At 45.8% G+C, this 15,447-nt stretch overlaps 1 protein-coding gene across 1 annotated transcript in view; it reads right to left on the reverse strand.

The window, feature by feature from the left end:
- Positions 1-2,369: 2,369 nt before the first annotated feature.
- The window catches only part of MAP3K3 (mitogen-activated protein kinase kinase kinase 3), a 30,682-nt gene continuing 17,604 nt past the window's right edge, over positions 2,370-15,447 (reverse strand). Inside the window, exons 8-17 of the mRNA XM_086864156.1 lie at positions 13,592-13,725; positions 12,695-12,756; positions 12,212-12,279; positions 11,875-11,967; positions 10,850-11,041; positions 9,126-9,274; positions 7,226-7,357; positions 6,472-6,601; positions 5,644-5,821; positions 2,370-3,142 (exon numbers count right to left, since the gene is read on the reverse strand). Of these exons, the coding sequence (XP_086720282.1) occupies positions 2,914-3,142; positions 5,644-5,821; positions 6,472-6,601; positions 7,226-7,357; positions 9,126-9,274; positions 10,850-11,041; positions 11,875-11,967; positions 12,212-12,279; positions 12,695-12,756; positions 13,592-13,725 (1,367 nt within the window). The 3' untranslated portion in view covers positions 2,370-2,913. The remainder of the gene's footprint in view (positions 3,143-5,643; positions 5,822-6,471; positions 6,602-7,225; positions 7,358-9,125; positions 9,275-10,849; positions 11,042-11,874; positions 11,968-12,211; positions 12,280-12,694; positions 12,757-13,591; positions 13,726-15,447) is intronic.

The following is a 15,447-nucleotide window of genomic DNA, read 5'->3' on the forward strand; positions in this document are numbered from 1 at the left end:
CTCAGGATTCCACATCTTCCTTTTCCATAATCAAGAGGGCTGTGAGGAAACAAAGAGGCATTTTGGCTTGGCTTTACTCATTATAAACCATCAGCAAATTCTCTGCAAAACCAGCTGCTCTTTTTCCTTTTTAAATTCATAAAGGCGTCAAATTTATTTCCCCACCTCCCCCCACCCCATAACAGTCGATATATATAAAAATCACCAAATATGATCTTTTACGATATAAATTAAAAAAAAAAATATGAGGCATCACTGTTTACATGATGTAAAAAGAGCTAAAAAAGAGCGATATAAACTACATTCATAAAAGTGCATCTCCAAACATACAGGTAATGCTTTGGCTTGTTCCTGTGCCGAACGCGTGGCGCCGGGGCGGCTGCTGGACGCGCCAGTCCGAGCTGGCCCCGTGTTCTCTGTCGCTGCACAGCTGCAGTTTAGTCCCATTCCAGCCTGGAGCGCAGGGCTCTGCACAGAGGAGGCGCTTCCAGCACGGCCAAGGGCTGGGAGCTCGGGGACAGCGCCGAGCCCATCGCTCCCGGCTGCTCTTGCTCCGCTTGGGAGGCGCCTCCCGTGATGCGGGTGAGGTAAAAGCCACAACAGGTCCTGAGGATTGAGCTGCTTTGACAGAAGTTCTGCTGTTTCCTCACGCCCTGTTCTCCCCCAGATAACAGCATATGGGACAGGAAGAGAAAAACCATGGGAGAAGGTCTGGATTTGGTAAGGGACGAGCCAAGGACAGATATCACTGTGCTCCTGATCCCTGCAAGGGACGGGCGGTGGATGAAGACTCCAATCTTTGGTATCTTTAGGTTGCAAGGCGTGAAGAGCTGGGCCCCCCAGCGCTGCTGACCCCCCTTACTTTTGTCATGCAGCCTGCAGGGATAATCCCACAGTGCCAGCCAAGTGGTGTGAGCAGCTCCCTGAGCTGAGCAGGAGCCTCACACCCTCCCCTCATGGCAACAGTGAAGTGCAGGCCAGAAGTCAGGCCAAGGGTCTGGACAATCTGGAGTCGAGTTCCTGCCTGGAGAAAGAGCAACTGAAGTGCTCTCACAATAATGAAATAAATTATGGAACAAGGGCTTTAATAAAAGGGATCCCCTAAGTGCCCACAAGTGGGACAGTGCATCCTTGGAGTAGTGCAGGGAGCCTGGAAGGGACAACAACACCAGCTTTTATTGGTTACAATTTGCTCTGGGTTTGGCACAGAAAAAACATTTCATATTGTTAAAGCTTTTCAGGACTTTTGGTTGGGGCTTTTAGGGTATTTTTTTTTTTCCTCTTTTAATTCAACACAGTATTTTTCATGTGTTGAAAGAGCTTACTTTCATTAAAACTTGCCTTATTCACTTAAAAGGTTAAATTACTCCGTAATGCATTAAAATTTCAATTTTTTATGGGGGAGAAGAGTGGAGGTGTGTGGAACCTTAATATGGTTTCCAATAGAAGAGCAGAACACCTTCAGTGTTGCCCTATAAAGCAATATTTTAGTTAATTAACATTTGCTTTTCTTTCGTTTCTCAGAGATAATTTATAATCACTCCATGAATCCCCAGCACTTAAAAACTGCTGGTCTTTCATGAGTGAAACAAAGATTATTGGTGCCCAAATCAGGAGAAGAGGATCTGAGGTCATCAGGACCTCAGTCCTCTGACTTGTGACATCTTTCAAGTGCACAATCACCTGGATATGTTTTGCTGGTACCTGCATGGGGATCCCCAGGTAATTTTAGATATTTACCACCATTTAAAATATTTTCTCAGGTTCTGTTTGACTTGACTCCTACAAAAGCTTAAGTTAAGTTAGGCCTTAACATTTTTATGGAACTCTTAAATGACCACTTGCAGAGCTGTAATTCAAACAACACACAGCAAAGGGTTGAGCTCAATTCCAGCTTCCTGTGCACAACAAGAACGAGTGTCCAGGTAATTCTCCCCAAGAAACCCTCAATTTTCCACTAGGCCATGTGCTCAAAGAAACTCTGAAGTAAATTCCTGGGCACCAGATGGACTATCTTTGGTTAAAAGGATGGTAAAAAGTTACCAGTGAAAGAGACAGATGCAAGAGGAAGCTGAATTCCACTGAATTCCCTTCCAGAGGGGTTTTGTTTGGATCCAGCAGCCCCAGAGAGAGAAGGAGCAGCACAGATTTGTCTGGTACAACACAAACTAACTGGCACTGTCCTAATGCTGGGACAGGTCAAACCTTGGAAATTAGCTCTGGATTTTCCAACGTGAGCAGGAGAGCCCTTCCCTCAGGCCCTGGAGTGATTGCATTCTGCTGAAATGTCTGATTATCCCAACATTTAGCTGGAAAGACCTCCCTCACCCCCAAATCCACGGGTTCATTATAAAATAACACAATTCACATACTTTTGAATCAATATTTTCTCAACACCTTCAGATGCTGAATACTCAAGAAGAAGAATATACCATCCTGTAGCAAGCACAGGCTCCATGACACATGGCTTTTTGCTGGACTCAGGTACTGGAGACGCCTCTGGAGCCCCAGCAGGGGAAACCAGGGACTCCCACAGAGCAGGTCTGGAGGCTGGTGCAAGTTTCTCTTTTGCTGAAGAATGGAGCTCTTCCAGTTCCCACCCGGGTTCAGATTTCTCCTATGTTCAGCAAGTGAGGACACTTGTCAGATTCCCATTCCTGTGCTGGAAGAAAACACGCAGCCAGGTAACGGGAAAACGCAGCTTTGCTTGGACAGCTGTCGGCAGGATGAACATCAGTCCAGCAAACGAAGGATCAGGCACGAGAGCAGACCCCAAGTTCCTTGGCAGAACTTCCCAAAGGACTAGGCCTAGCTGAGTTGGCATTTTGAAGATGCAGCACCACAACGGGCAGTTGCAACTAGACAAGACAGGGCACGGAAAGCCCAGCAGGAGCTGTGAGCAAGGGAGGTAATTCAGTACTGGAGCTGTGCAAACTGGTGTCTGAGCAGCTCTTCAGCAGAGGGTCTGTGCCTGGCTTCCACAAAGATCTGCTTTAGGAAGTCCCGGCAATGTTCTGATATGTGGGAGGGGAGCTGGGGGTTGGTGGGCTGGGTGGCAATTTTGAAGATTGCTGCCATGGCTTCGTACTCTGCCCAGGGGGGCTTCTCTGTCAGCATCTCCACCACGGTGCAGCCGAGGCTCCTGGAAAGCAGACAGGAAAAAACCAAATGAGAATTCACTCAATAATGCCCAGCGTTCAGGGAGGGCTCCCCAGCAGCCAACAGTGAGGTCCCGCTCTGGAAAAGGCTCCTGGGGGAGTTTGTGCTTGGCAAACCCCCCATGTGCCCCGACTCAGCTGCTCTTCCTGCTGCCAGGACAGCAGGGAGCTGCCTGGAAAGTTGTCCTGTTAAATATGTCCTGCTCCCCTTTGCTCGAATTCTCCCCTCAGGAAACGTTTGTGCTAGCAGGGAACAAGAGGTGCCCACGGGACATCCCTGAAGGCACCGTTTGATGTCGGTGGAGCTTCAGGTGCTGCTGCTTCTGTTCTAACTCAAAGGCACATAGAGAATCACAGAGTCACAACACAGCTTGGGTTGGAAGGGACCCACAAGTTCCAACCCCCTTCCATGTGCAGGGACACCTTCCACTAGACCGCATTGCTCAGAGGCTCAACTTGCTGAGCTGCAAGGTAGAAAACACTTTTTAACACTCAAGGTTCAGAGAATCAGAGCTCGTTGACCCCACAAAGCCATTTCAGCAAAATCCTTTCTCAGTCACAGCCTCAAAATGCCCACGTTGGGAAAAAAACAACCTAGTAATATCTCCACGTCACAAGAAACCAAGCATCAGTCAAAAAATAATTGAAATTGTAACAGTTCCAAACTGGGAAGGCAGTAAGTTAAATCCCTGTGGGACAGATGCATCATTACCTTAAGGAAAAATTCCTTGTAAAGTTAATGGGGCTCTGCAGGCTACTTCAGGGCAAGGACGTGATTCTGGGGACGTGGCTGAGCCACCTTTCTGAAGCGACGTGACTCCAACACCTTCCCAAGGAAGACAGTTGCTGTAGCACTGCACTGATTGGGGTTTATTCAAAAAGAATTAATTGCTTCTTCCATGCCACAGATTAAGTGAAAGCCATTAGTGATTTTTTAATATCCAATCCTGTGTTTTTATCACATCTTTCCATTAAAAAGACAAAACTGCCTCCTCCACCTTAAAACTAGACCTTCTTTTGAGGTGAAATGCAAGGAAAAGGAAAAGACATGCTGTGAAGCAGACTTGCATCAACTGCCAAGATAAGGAAGGAAAAGAATTAAATGCAGTGAATATGCAAGAACTGATTTCTTGACAAGGTTTAAAATCTAACGTGAAAATTTTACAGTTTTCCAGCCATTTCAGACTTACTAGAAGAGAGTACAGAAAATGCAAACCATGTGTGCTGAAGTGCTGGGGGTTTGCTCAAAAGCAAGCAGGGATATATTATTGTTTAGACTGATTTATACTGTTTAAGCAGATCCGGTTTCTTTAAGATATTCAGAAAACAGCAGGAATGTTTTTCATGTCAAGTCACTCCAGCAATAACAAATAACTCACATATTCTGCTATTTAGGAAAAAGAAAACTGGAGAGGGGCCTGCAGCAGTGGCACAGAGCCAGGTGGATGGATTTGTTACGTTTCTGAGCCCCTGGGCCATACACATCTACCCTGGGACCAGCACTGCACTGGAAAATTCTGACCCCCAAAATAATGATTTGGATTGTAGGAACTGGAGTCTGGCCAATGGCAGCGACTCTTTGATGGGAATGGACCAATGTCAGCACCAAGAGGAAATCCACAACTGCACCAACCCAGGGGAAGGGCACGTGCTTCACTCTCTCCCCAAGCATCACAACTGGGAGAGGCTGCAGGACTTAACCCTTTGCAGACGAGATGTGCTTCAGATGTGACTCCACTCATCGCCTGTACAGGAAACAGGCCCTGCTTTACTCTGGAGGCACAACCAGATCTTTTGTCCCTGTTGTTTATTTAAGTTTGAGAATCTCATCTTTTCAAGACCCCCAAAGTTAACATTTTGGCACAGAACCATTCTTCTCTTTTGATAGAGGCTGTTCCTAGGCTCTGCCAATAATAGCACAGCAACAATTTCCATTCATGCACATCATCTCTGATCTGACATGGATCTTTTCTGTTATTCCAGGTTTGAGCATCTTTCCTTCAAGGCTAAAATTCTATTAATTTCCAGTACACTGTAAGCAGAACTCTCATTTTATATCTAAATGAATGGGCTCTCCCTAAACAACCTTCAGTTGCTCTTCTAAGGGATATCACAGAATCACAGAATGTCCTGCCTTGGAAGGGATCCACAAGGATCATCATCCCAGTTCCTGGCCCTGCATAGGACACCCCAAGAATTCCACCAAGTGCTTGAGAGCAGGAGAAGGATGAAAACATTGCACCAGCCAGAAAGCAAAAAAACAGCTATCAGTTTGTTCCTGAAAAAATAAATGAGTTGTTGGGTGTTAACCCTGGAAAGCACAGCCTGCAGAAGATCACGTCTTGAGCTCAAACCAGTGACTTCAATTCTCCTTAAACCTTTAATCTAGACAAGATGTGAATTTGGATTCTTAGATGGCAGAAGGTATCTGTGTTATCTCCAGAGAGCTGTGGAGTGATCTATGGACAGCAAGTGCAAGGCTCACCACACGTCTGCCTTCCTGCCGTAGCCTTCCCCACTGATCACCTCGGGGCTCATCCAGTACGGGGTGCCCGTGACGGAGCGGATGCCTGTCCCCGACATGCAGATTGTCTGCAGCCGTTTGCTGGCCCCAAAGTCCCCCAGCTTCACATTCCCAGCAGAGTCACGGAGAATATTGGCACCTGGACAGAAGCAAAAAACAAAGACAGCTGTTTTCATGCAATCCAGCTGTTGGATATGCAGGCTACAGAACGATATCCAACCCCAAGTACCCGTGTTCATGGTATGGCTCTTTCCCCATTAAGCCTCAGGTGACCTGCTAAACATAATTTCTTTAATTCAGGCTGTAACAAGCCAATAGCTAATGGCTGTAAATGGGAAAAACTTCAGGGAAAAACACAAGGAAGTGAAGGGGGGGAGGGAAATGAGAGCTGAGTCAGCACCAGCATTGTTACAGTGTCTGTAAACAGCTCAGCTAGCCTAGCAGGGCCCCCAGGCTGAGAGAGAACAGAGCTGTGTAGAGAAGGATTTTATTGGGATGCTGCTTTGGTAAGCGTGAGCATTGCTTTCTGGTCAGATGGGTAACAGATGTAGCTAATTAAAACCACTTTGAACTCCTACAATAAACAATGTCAATCTCCACTTTACTTGGTCAGAGGTCCTGAACACGAAGCACCAGGGAAAAAACAAACTTTAGAGCTTAGCTTTTATGTGGACACAAATTGAAGTTTAGACACTAAAGGCAATTCTTCCTCCAAAGCTGCAATGAGATCAAGAACCCCATTGTTGCTGTTATCTGGGATGTGCCCACGTGAAACCCTTCTGCTCTCACCCTTGATGTCCCTGTGCACGATCATGTTGCTGTGAAGGTACGAGACGCCCTCGAGGATCTGCCGCGTGTATTTCCGCGTGACGTTTTCCGTCAGGGCCCCGTACGCCTTCAGCTGGTCTTTCACTGACCCCTGCCAAAAAGCAAAGACAAGGAATTGGCAATGAGGTGACAAGCACAAATCCTGCAGTGCCCATTCAACTCCCACAAGCCCTGGATGTTACACTCTGGCCTCTGCTGAAGCCCTTCTGGAGGCTCTCTGAGCATCTTGTCCTAAGAAGTCCTTTTTAAGAACAGCAAGGACAGGCTTCATGGCAGAAATAGCTTAAGGAGGTTCTGTCTGCTGATACAACTGGTTGTGAAGCATTAAAACAGTTCAGCAGACTGATCTGGGTCAAAAACCTCCCTTTTTGGAGAGTCAGTTTTAGTCTCACTTGTACCACAATTCTGGTAATTCAGTTACATGTTGGCCCAAGTCCTTTGAGGTACTTTGGTAGAACAAATTTAGACTGAAGGAAAGAACTGGCTTTAGTGACTGTTACAGAGAATGTATTTCAAGTACAAGACACTTCAGGAAAAAACCAAAGAGGTTATTTGGGCATAAATAAAATGGAAATGGTGGCATTATGAGCCAGCATGAGAAGGCACAGCCCTAAGAGGGTCTGAGGCAGATGACACAGGGTGATCACAGCAACTAACAAACCAGCTAACAAACCCAGACCCCTCCCCTTCTGATCCCTGACTGTGCTGCTCTTACTCCTGGCATGTACTCCATGAAGATGGTCAAGGTCTTCTCTGCTCGGTCCCTTAAGCAGCCGTAATACTGCACAATACGGTCATGCTGGAGGTTCTTCAGCAGCTGAATTTCACACTCCAGGGCACTCACTTCCTATGGATATTGAAGGATAAAATAAGATTGCAGCCCCAGGAAATATATAATAAATATATGAAATAAATTTGTCATGTCACTGGGAGGATGAGACCACTGCTAGACTGAGAAGTGTAATCCATGACATGGCTTTATCTGCTTCTTGGAAAAGGCAAACTTTACCGGGGCTTCCTGATCATTTTTTATCTGCATTATCTGCACCTAAGTGTTGGTGTGGAAGCTTTGATAGAACACAGACAGTATCATATATGGATTTAGTACCAGGAAAACTTAGTTTCTTGCCTTGATTCTGTCAGCTGCATAGCATTACCCCAGCTGGCTGAAAGGATTCTCCACCCACAGCACAGTGGGTTATTTCACTTATCTCACTAAGCTGAGGGCAGGGAGTGTAATAATGAAACAGCTCTGAATACAGGTACAGAACTTGAACTTCAACCCACTGGAAAGCAGAACAACAGGTGCTGAGAGTTGCTAAGTTTCTGTCACCCAGTTCTGTTCTGATTCACACTGATGATTTACTGGAACAGCTTCCTCTCCTATTTACTTCAAAGAATCTGCAGCCCTGCACATGAAACTGATCCTTTGCTTTGCTCTTGCCACAGACAGCAGGGTATCACAGTGCAAAGGCAAAGAGGTTATCCAACAATTTCAGATAGAATCACAGATGTTTGTTGCTCAGAAAAAGTATCAGGCTCTTGCTGAATCCAGGGATTGAGCAGGAGGAACATCAAAGGTCCTGAAGCACGAGGGTTTATGGAAAAAGGAATAATGTTTTCTCCCAAAATTAGTCCCATTTAACTCTTTCTAGCCCTGCCATGGGAAGGTATCAGCTTCAGCTGTCTCACTCTGGGAGAGGATGCAGAACCTTAGAACAAGAATCTGGATGTGGTAGGGACACATGCAAACAGAGGAAGCTACTTAATCAGTCCAAATAATAGTTTAAAGCTTGGAGTTTCAGTGCTTTCAAAATGTATTTCAGACTGTTCCTCCTTGGCTCAGAGTTACTGTCTGATTTACAACACAGACATAGTAGAACTTCCCGATTTAGGACATATCTTGGCACCAATATGCCATATAAAATCAGAATAATTAAATCTTCATGGATCAGTTATTCTAGCTCAAAGTGAATTTGTTCAATATTGGGAAACTGGTACATTGTTAGAACACTAGCAAAGAACCCAAAAGCCATTCCAGCTGTAACCCCTGTGCAGGGAGCTGAGTGTTGTCCCGTAATTTCAAGGTGTCTGTCCCATCTCCACTGTCTCTAAAGTGTTGTCACATCACTTTTATTGGTTAATTTACACCCCACAGCTCAATGTTTTTAAGGAAACAGAAAATTCAGAAGTGAAAATTGGTAATTAGTGCACTTCATACAGAGTGCACCATATACCCAGAATTGGGTTTTGCATGTGTAAGCAGCTTTTACTGTTAAAAAAAAAAAAAAAAAAAAAAAGCCCTACTCTTACTGGGTTTAGTTTCATTCACATCCATGTCTAACCAGGAACACAGGGCAGTCTAGTATTCCTCAAGTAACCTGGCAAAGACCCAAAAAGCTGAGAAAGGACAGCCAAGAATGAAGCCAGAAAATGGATTTTAGTTTCAGGCTGAAGTTACTAACACAGAAAAGTAATTTTTAAATGACTCCTATTCTTCTCCACATGACTTGAAACCTTAGTAGAAACTAAGTAAGATGCCAGCTTTCAAGGACAGACAGAGAGAGACATTGTAAAGGACCTTACAAGGTTTTAGAAGCTGGGATGAGAATTACCTTGCTTGTTTCAGGGCTCTCTGGATCAAACTGGACCTGCTTAGCTGCAAGCTCTCTGCCCGTGTCCACGTCGTAGCACAAATACACGCGACCAAAGGCTCCCTGGCCCAGCAGTTTTCCTCGGCGCCAGTTTATTGGAGCACTTGGAGCTAAAAGAGAACAGCAGTTAATTTCATTATACTATTTAAAAACAAAGGTGGGTTTTTCCAGGACTAACCTCCATCATAGTAGGACTGAACCAGGTATTCTGTACTTGAATACACATGGGGTGCTTTCCCATAGTAAGGAGTTAGTGGCAGAGCTCTGAACAGAATTCAGCCATCCAGACTCAGCATCTGCTGACTGCTGTCCCATTAGAATGACACCCCAAAACATTTTGCAAATGTGTTTTACAGACAAGTTATCCAATGGAGCTGGTGAAATTACATTCCACCAGCAGGTGGATTCTACAAAATCACTACCTTCAGAGATGATGCTGCAACTAAAGAGCAGTTTCCAACCCTTGATCTGTCATTATCACACGCATCAGATGAAGAGCTGGATTAGCCTTGCTAAACCAATCCCAGCAGCTGGGAATGACTTAAGCTTCTGGGACAACTTGAAGGACATTATCCTGAGTTTTCCTTGCCAAGTTAGCTTGGGGTTACCTCTGAGGGAAGGATTTCACTGGAAGGCTGTCTCTAACCAGAAAGACTAGGAGTCCTAATTCCCTACTAGACATTGATAGAGTAGGCACCATGTCAGCACAGTGTGGGTATCTTCTCCACCTGCTGAACAGCCAGTCTTAATAAAAATACCCACGAGACCCAGGTAAAGGAGCACCTCCAACACCCCAGCAGGAGGTTCCATCCCCAGGGCATTAGGAGCCCTCACATTCCAACATTCCATAAGCAGCAGTCTTCTGACCCAGAGATTAATACCTGAGCCCAGTTTTTCAGACTGCCCTTAATCCTAAAGCATGTTACTCAAAGACCAGTGCTTTAGCTCCAACTGGGAAAGCAACACTATCAGACTCCTGCAGTGCAGTGCAACCAATTACACTGGATCTAACAAGAAACTTTAAAAACAAAGACAGGAACCATCTTACCAGTGTGAAAATACAGAAGAGCTGAGAGATTAGCTTTGCCATGTCTAATTTAATCAGATTTACTGCCAGTCAGTATTTTAGTGTGTTCCTTACTCTGCTACAAGCTTACTCTTCATTTTTATCCTTAAATTACTATGGGATATCTGAAGTTCATCAATAATGACTCATGTTCCATTTCTTTTATTTTTATAATAGAAAGTTGTCCAACAAAACAACTCAAGGATGTCATCAATACAGAAGTAAACCCTTCTAACTTAGGAGCAAGAGAAATACATACTTCTCAAGGAGCAGAATAACTGTAACCCAAAAGCCTGACTGAAAATGTTAATGTAGCAAGAAAATAAACAAGCTTGTCTGCCTGCTTTAAGAACCCTGTAGATCACCTAGATCAAGCAAGGCTTTTTACTTCTTAGTTGAATTCGCAATGCTTTCTAAAGGAAAGGCCAGCTCCCAGCACAAATCTGAGAGGAAAAGATTTGTCTTGTGGGTGCGATAAACGAGGCTCAAAGCACAGCCAGAGGAAAACATGGTTTTAGTGGCTTGTTAAAGCCAGATTAGGGCAAGGTATTGGGTCTGGAGTTCACCCTCAGAGCCTTCCTTGCCCACAGCTGGGTGACGTTTCCCAGGGAGTGCCTACATTTGGTGGCGATGTTCCTCTCCTGCACTCCCAGCGCGTTCTCGCTGTCGGCGCTCCGGAGGCGGCCCCGCGGGTCCAGGTACTGCAGAGCCAGGCCCAGGTTTTCTCCATTGGTGCTCAGTGAACGGCTGGAAGGCACCAAGGTGAAGAGATTCCCTTGGTGACGTCGTATCCGGGGAAAAGTCCTCCGGCCTGGGGGAAAACATAACGCTGTTGAATAAATGCTTGTGAGTGGAAGGTAATAGCTGGGGGCTGAGCAGCAGCGAGAAGGGAGAGAAATCCCACGTTCTGCTCTGTTCCCATGGAGCAGAATCTGCTGCCAAACAGACGAGATGCAAAAATATAACGGCTCAGGGCTGGTGCTGCCTGAGTTCAGTATAGCTCTGGATCATTCCCAAAGCAGAAGGCAGAGAACACTTTGTAATGCCCTCAGTGCTGTAAGATCTAAACTTACCTTCCAAAGGAAAAACCTGGTTTACAGCCTCTGAGCACAAGCTCTGAGTTTTGTTAACAACTACATGCAAAATGACTTTCTAGATAATGTGCCTGGAGGAGCAAATAGAAACCATGAACAAAGATTGTGCCAACTTGTACCTCACAAAATTTTAAGAGATTAATTTGCATAAAGCCATCTGATGAGCAGAGACGTAATTCTTTAAGTCCCTGCTATATTTAAAAGATCCAGAAGCAAGCCTACAATGCAAATTAGCAAAGTATAATGAATCTCTGTGGTAGAAAACTACTTTTATAGGGCCAACCCTAATATATAAGGCCAAGTCTAACAACTTAGCCCTATGTACGTCCACAATCCCCTTCTCAGCCTGGATAACCCCAGAAAGGACAAAGTAAATAAAGAATTACAAACAACAACCATTGGTTTCCATCAAATTGTGGCATCATGCACAGCAGCATCAACCTCAGCACTAACTGCAAGGACCAAGGCACTTCCAGGCTCTCCAAACAGGAGTTGCCATTGCCTCACCCTTTTTTTCCAGCCTGGCATGGGAGCTCTGAGACAGACTCACCCTCATTGTAGTCCTTGTGCTGTATGGAGACGTTGTAGCGCCGAGGGTAGGTCCCACCTTTGCCCGCTTTGTCGTAGATCTGATTCTCACGGTCTGGCAGGAGAAGCAAAGACAAAAGTGAGGCTCCTTCAAAAAACTTAACTTCTAATGACAGAATTTTCCTGTAACAGCAAGTTTTTAGGAAGAGGCAATAATTAACTTCATAGCTTTTCCATCAGCATATGGATGATATGGATGATATGGATGATTCTATTTATACAATCCCAACAAGCAGAGAGGACAGCCAGGCAAGAGCAGAAAATGTCAGGATCAGATACCCCTTGCACCAAAGACATACCTGAGAACTCCTGTCTGTTATCAGGAAAGCTTTGTGCCCTCGACATCCGTGACTTCCGAAAAGAAGGACTATTAGAGAAAGAAGGCAAGAATCAGTTTTGCTCTTGTTTGGGGTATTTCTTTGCTGTTTTATTTTTTAAATGAACAAGTACAGCCTTGTCTAAAAGAGATTTAAATACCCTGCAGCCAGATGTTCTCAGAGCAGTGGCTCCACACACGCTGCTTGCTTTAGAACTTTGTATTTATAACATAAAGCTACTGAACACCAGTTTGCTGGTGTGTGGTTGTGCCAGAAAACAACACAGCCTTAAGATACAGTTAATGGTTTTTAAGAAATAAGTGGGTTATAGGTAGGAAGTAAGTTCTCGTTTCTCTCCTAGAAAATGTATGAGATAGAAAATAGGATTTTATGTAAGTACAGTTGGTATTTCCATCTGAGCACACACGTTCTCACCAATCTGTACATTTGTACCTGGCTGCTCACCTGTCCAAGGACTGGCAGCTTCCTGACACTGAGTTTTCAGCACTGCTTAGAGGGTCCAGCATCTGCAACACAGAAAAAAACCACACAGCAACATCAGCGCAGTCCAGGGCCCAGGAGAGGCTGTGCCAGAGGAACAGAGCCCACGACTGCTTGCCTGCAGGATGTCCAGCTGAAGAAGGGTATCTAAGCCTATTTAAATGCATAATTTTCTTTTATCTCCCACAGAAATTAGGTTCATATAAAATCTGAGGCACTGCTTTAGTTGTTGAAGGACTCTGCTGTGGAAGATGCAAGCTTTAGCAGCCTTGTGCTGCGTTTTGATCCCAACCAGCTCCAGGAACAGTCTCTGCTGGTGCTGCTGCCTCCACCTGCAAGGTGCCCTTTGGCCTCACTTCCCACTTTGTTGAATGGAGAGCAGAGTCTCAAAAGCAAGAGGGTCACACAAACCTGCTAATAGGAAACCCAGCCACATGTGTGACAGCACCAAAACTGCTCAGTCAGAGGTGGAGGGGCAATGCCCAGAGCAGGGAACGGCTTCTGGCAGCCCAACAAACGCTTTGAACTTACATAGCTACAATCTGAAGCTGCTCAAATGCACAAAGCAGCACTTTTAGGATCCCAGAATGGTTTGGGTTGGACAGGACTTTAAGGGTCATCCAACTCCACTTTCTGCCACGGGCAGGGACACCTTCCACTAGATCAGGTTGCTCTGAGGTTGCCCTTGGACACTTCCAGGGATGGGGCAGCCACAACTTTCTGGACAACCTGTGCCTCACCACTTGAAGGTGTTGATGCAACCCCAGCCAGTGAGTATTTTCCACTGGGAGGAGAGAAGAGGGCCCCGCTCCCGGCAGAATGCCCTCCCAGCGGCTGCGATGATTCCCTGCCGGTACTCACGCACTGCTCGCTGGTCTCGGGGATGAACTCGCCCTCGCTGTGGATGCTGGTGTAGGAGCCCTGGCGGGCGATGCGCTGCTGCCGCTCGGGCACGTAGCCGGGCGGGGGAGAGCTGCGGCCCGTGTTCTGGGAGCCTGTGACAGGGACAGTGTCACCCTGCTGCTGCTGCCACTGCTGCACACACCAACCCCCAAACCGCCCCTAGCACCCCCCTGCTTCCACAGTGAGCCCTACAGTCTGGACAGACACGGAACCACGAGAACCAAACTGTGTGATGTGCACCTGGACTGATGTTTTAGATGCTACGTGATTGTTGCTGAAGCTCCTGGCAAAGCAGTCACCTATTTCTAACCTCAACCTTCTGAGCATAATTCCAGTTTAATCATCTGTTAGTGGCACTACCTAAAGAGTTTCTCTTGTGCTATCTACAGAGAGAAGCTTTACCCTTAGGGTTTATTTTTCCTTTGCAGAGCTCAAAGAAGATGAAACTTTAGACACAGGAAAAAAAAAAAAATCCCCATTTTGCAGTGACCTATCCACCTGCAGCTGCCACCAATTCCCACTGTGAGCTCCAAAAACTGCTGTGGTCCAACCAATCTGCTCAAGGTCACACATGAAGCCAGAGGCAGCAGGTGAAGATCAGCTCTCAAGCTGTGCTCCTTACAACACTGTCTTGAATTAACTGTGTGTACTCAGGTGCTAGGAAAGATGGGTAAAGATCAGCAAATATTCTCCCAAGGAAAATATTTTCTATAGAAGTTGTAATAAAGAGCGAAGGCAAAGAGCTGGGAGAAGTGAACTGAAAAGCAGAGCACACACCTTTCAGGGGGCTGCAGAAGGAAAACAAAGAACGCTGACATGGCTTAGAGTGCAAGGGGAGTGAACTACACATTAAAAAGAAGGGATTAATAAAATCATTAAGATCGTAAGTCTGGAGAAGAACTCCAAGATCACGAAGCCCAAGACTGTCAAGTCCACAATCCATTGCTCAGAGCTAGCAGCTGATTTCCCAAGCAGGGCCCAGGGCTCATGTGCCCTCAGGAGGGGTGGAAAGCCCTGGGTGCACGTGGGCTGCCCCAGGAGCACTTTCACTCCTTCCGACAGATGCCACGGCCACAGCGAGCCCAGGCCCGCTGGCACCGGCCCAGCTGCTGCTGTGGAAAGGCCCCATCCCTGGGCAGGAAAAGGAAGTCGGCACTAAATCCATGTATATCAAAGGAAGTGAGTGGAAAAAACATAAGCCCTGCCAGAATGCTTAGCAACTTTTTTTTTTTTTTTTTTTTTTTTAAATGAAAGTTATCTTTACTTCCAAAGCTCTGAAGCGCTGACAACAGGCTCGAGGTTGTTTGGAGCTCAGGAACCACACAGGACCCTCTCCTGCTTGCAAAAAGCTTTAGTTGAACACTGCTTTGGACTTTATTTCATGAGCTGGAGAGTGTTTATGCCTGAAACACCAGGAAACAGGGCACATTCCTTTTCCAAACCAAAGACAGGAAAAGAGAAGGAAGAAGAAACTGATGCAAGACCAAGCTATTGCCAAATTACCAGCAGACCTCTGACAAAACTGGAACTCTCCTGGACCTCTTCATAATGTAACAGTCTGGTACTCTGACGTTCAGAAAATAAAACCAATGGTTTCTTGACTGATGAACGACAAGCTATTCAGAAAGCATGCATAAGCTGGGACAAGAGTGTCCCAGTATGTAACTGGGACACAGAAGAGGCTCCTGGTTACTGCACAGTTTACCCATGACAGACACTTGTACAGTCTGTTGGCTTTGGCACCATTATCTGGATACCTCAGAATGTCAGTAAGGAGAAAGATACATATAGATGTATTTTAAATAAAGTAATTT

Source organism: Cyanistes caeruleus, chromosome 27 (assembly GCF_971803275.1).
Source record: "Cyanistes caeruleus chromosome 27, bCyaCae1.hap1.1, whole genome shotgun sequence".
NCBI lineage: Eukaryota > Metazoa > Chordata > Aves > Passeriformes > Paridae > Cyanistes > Cyanistes caeruleus.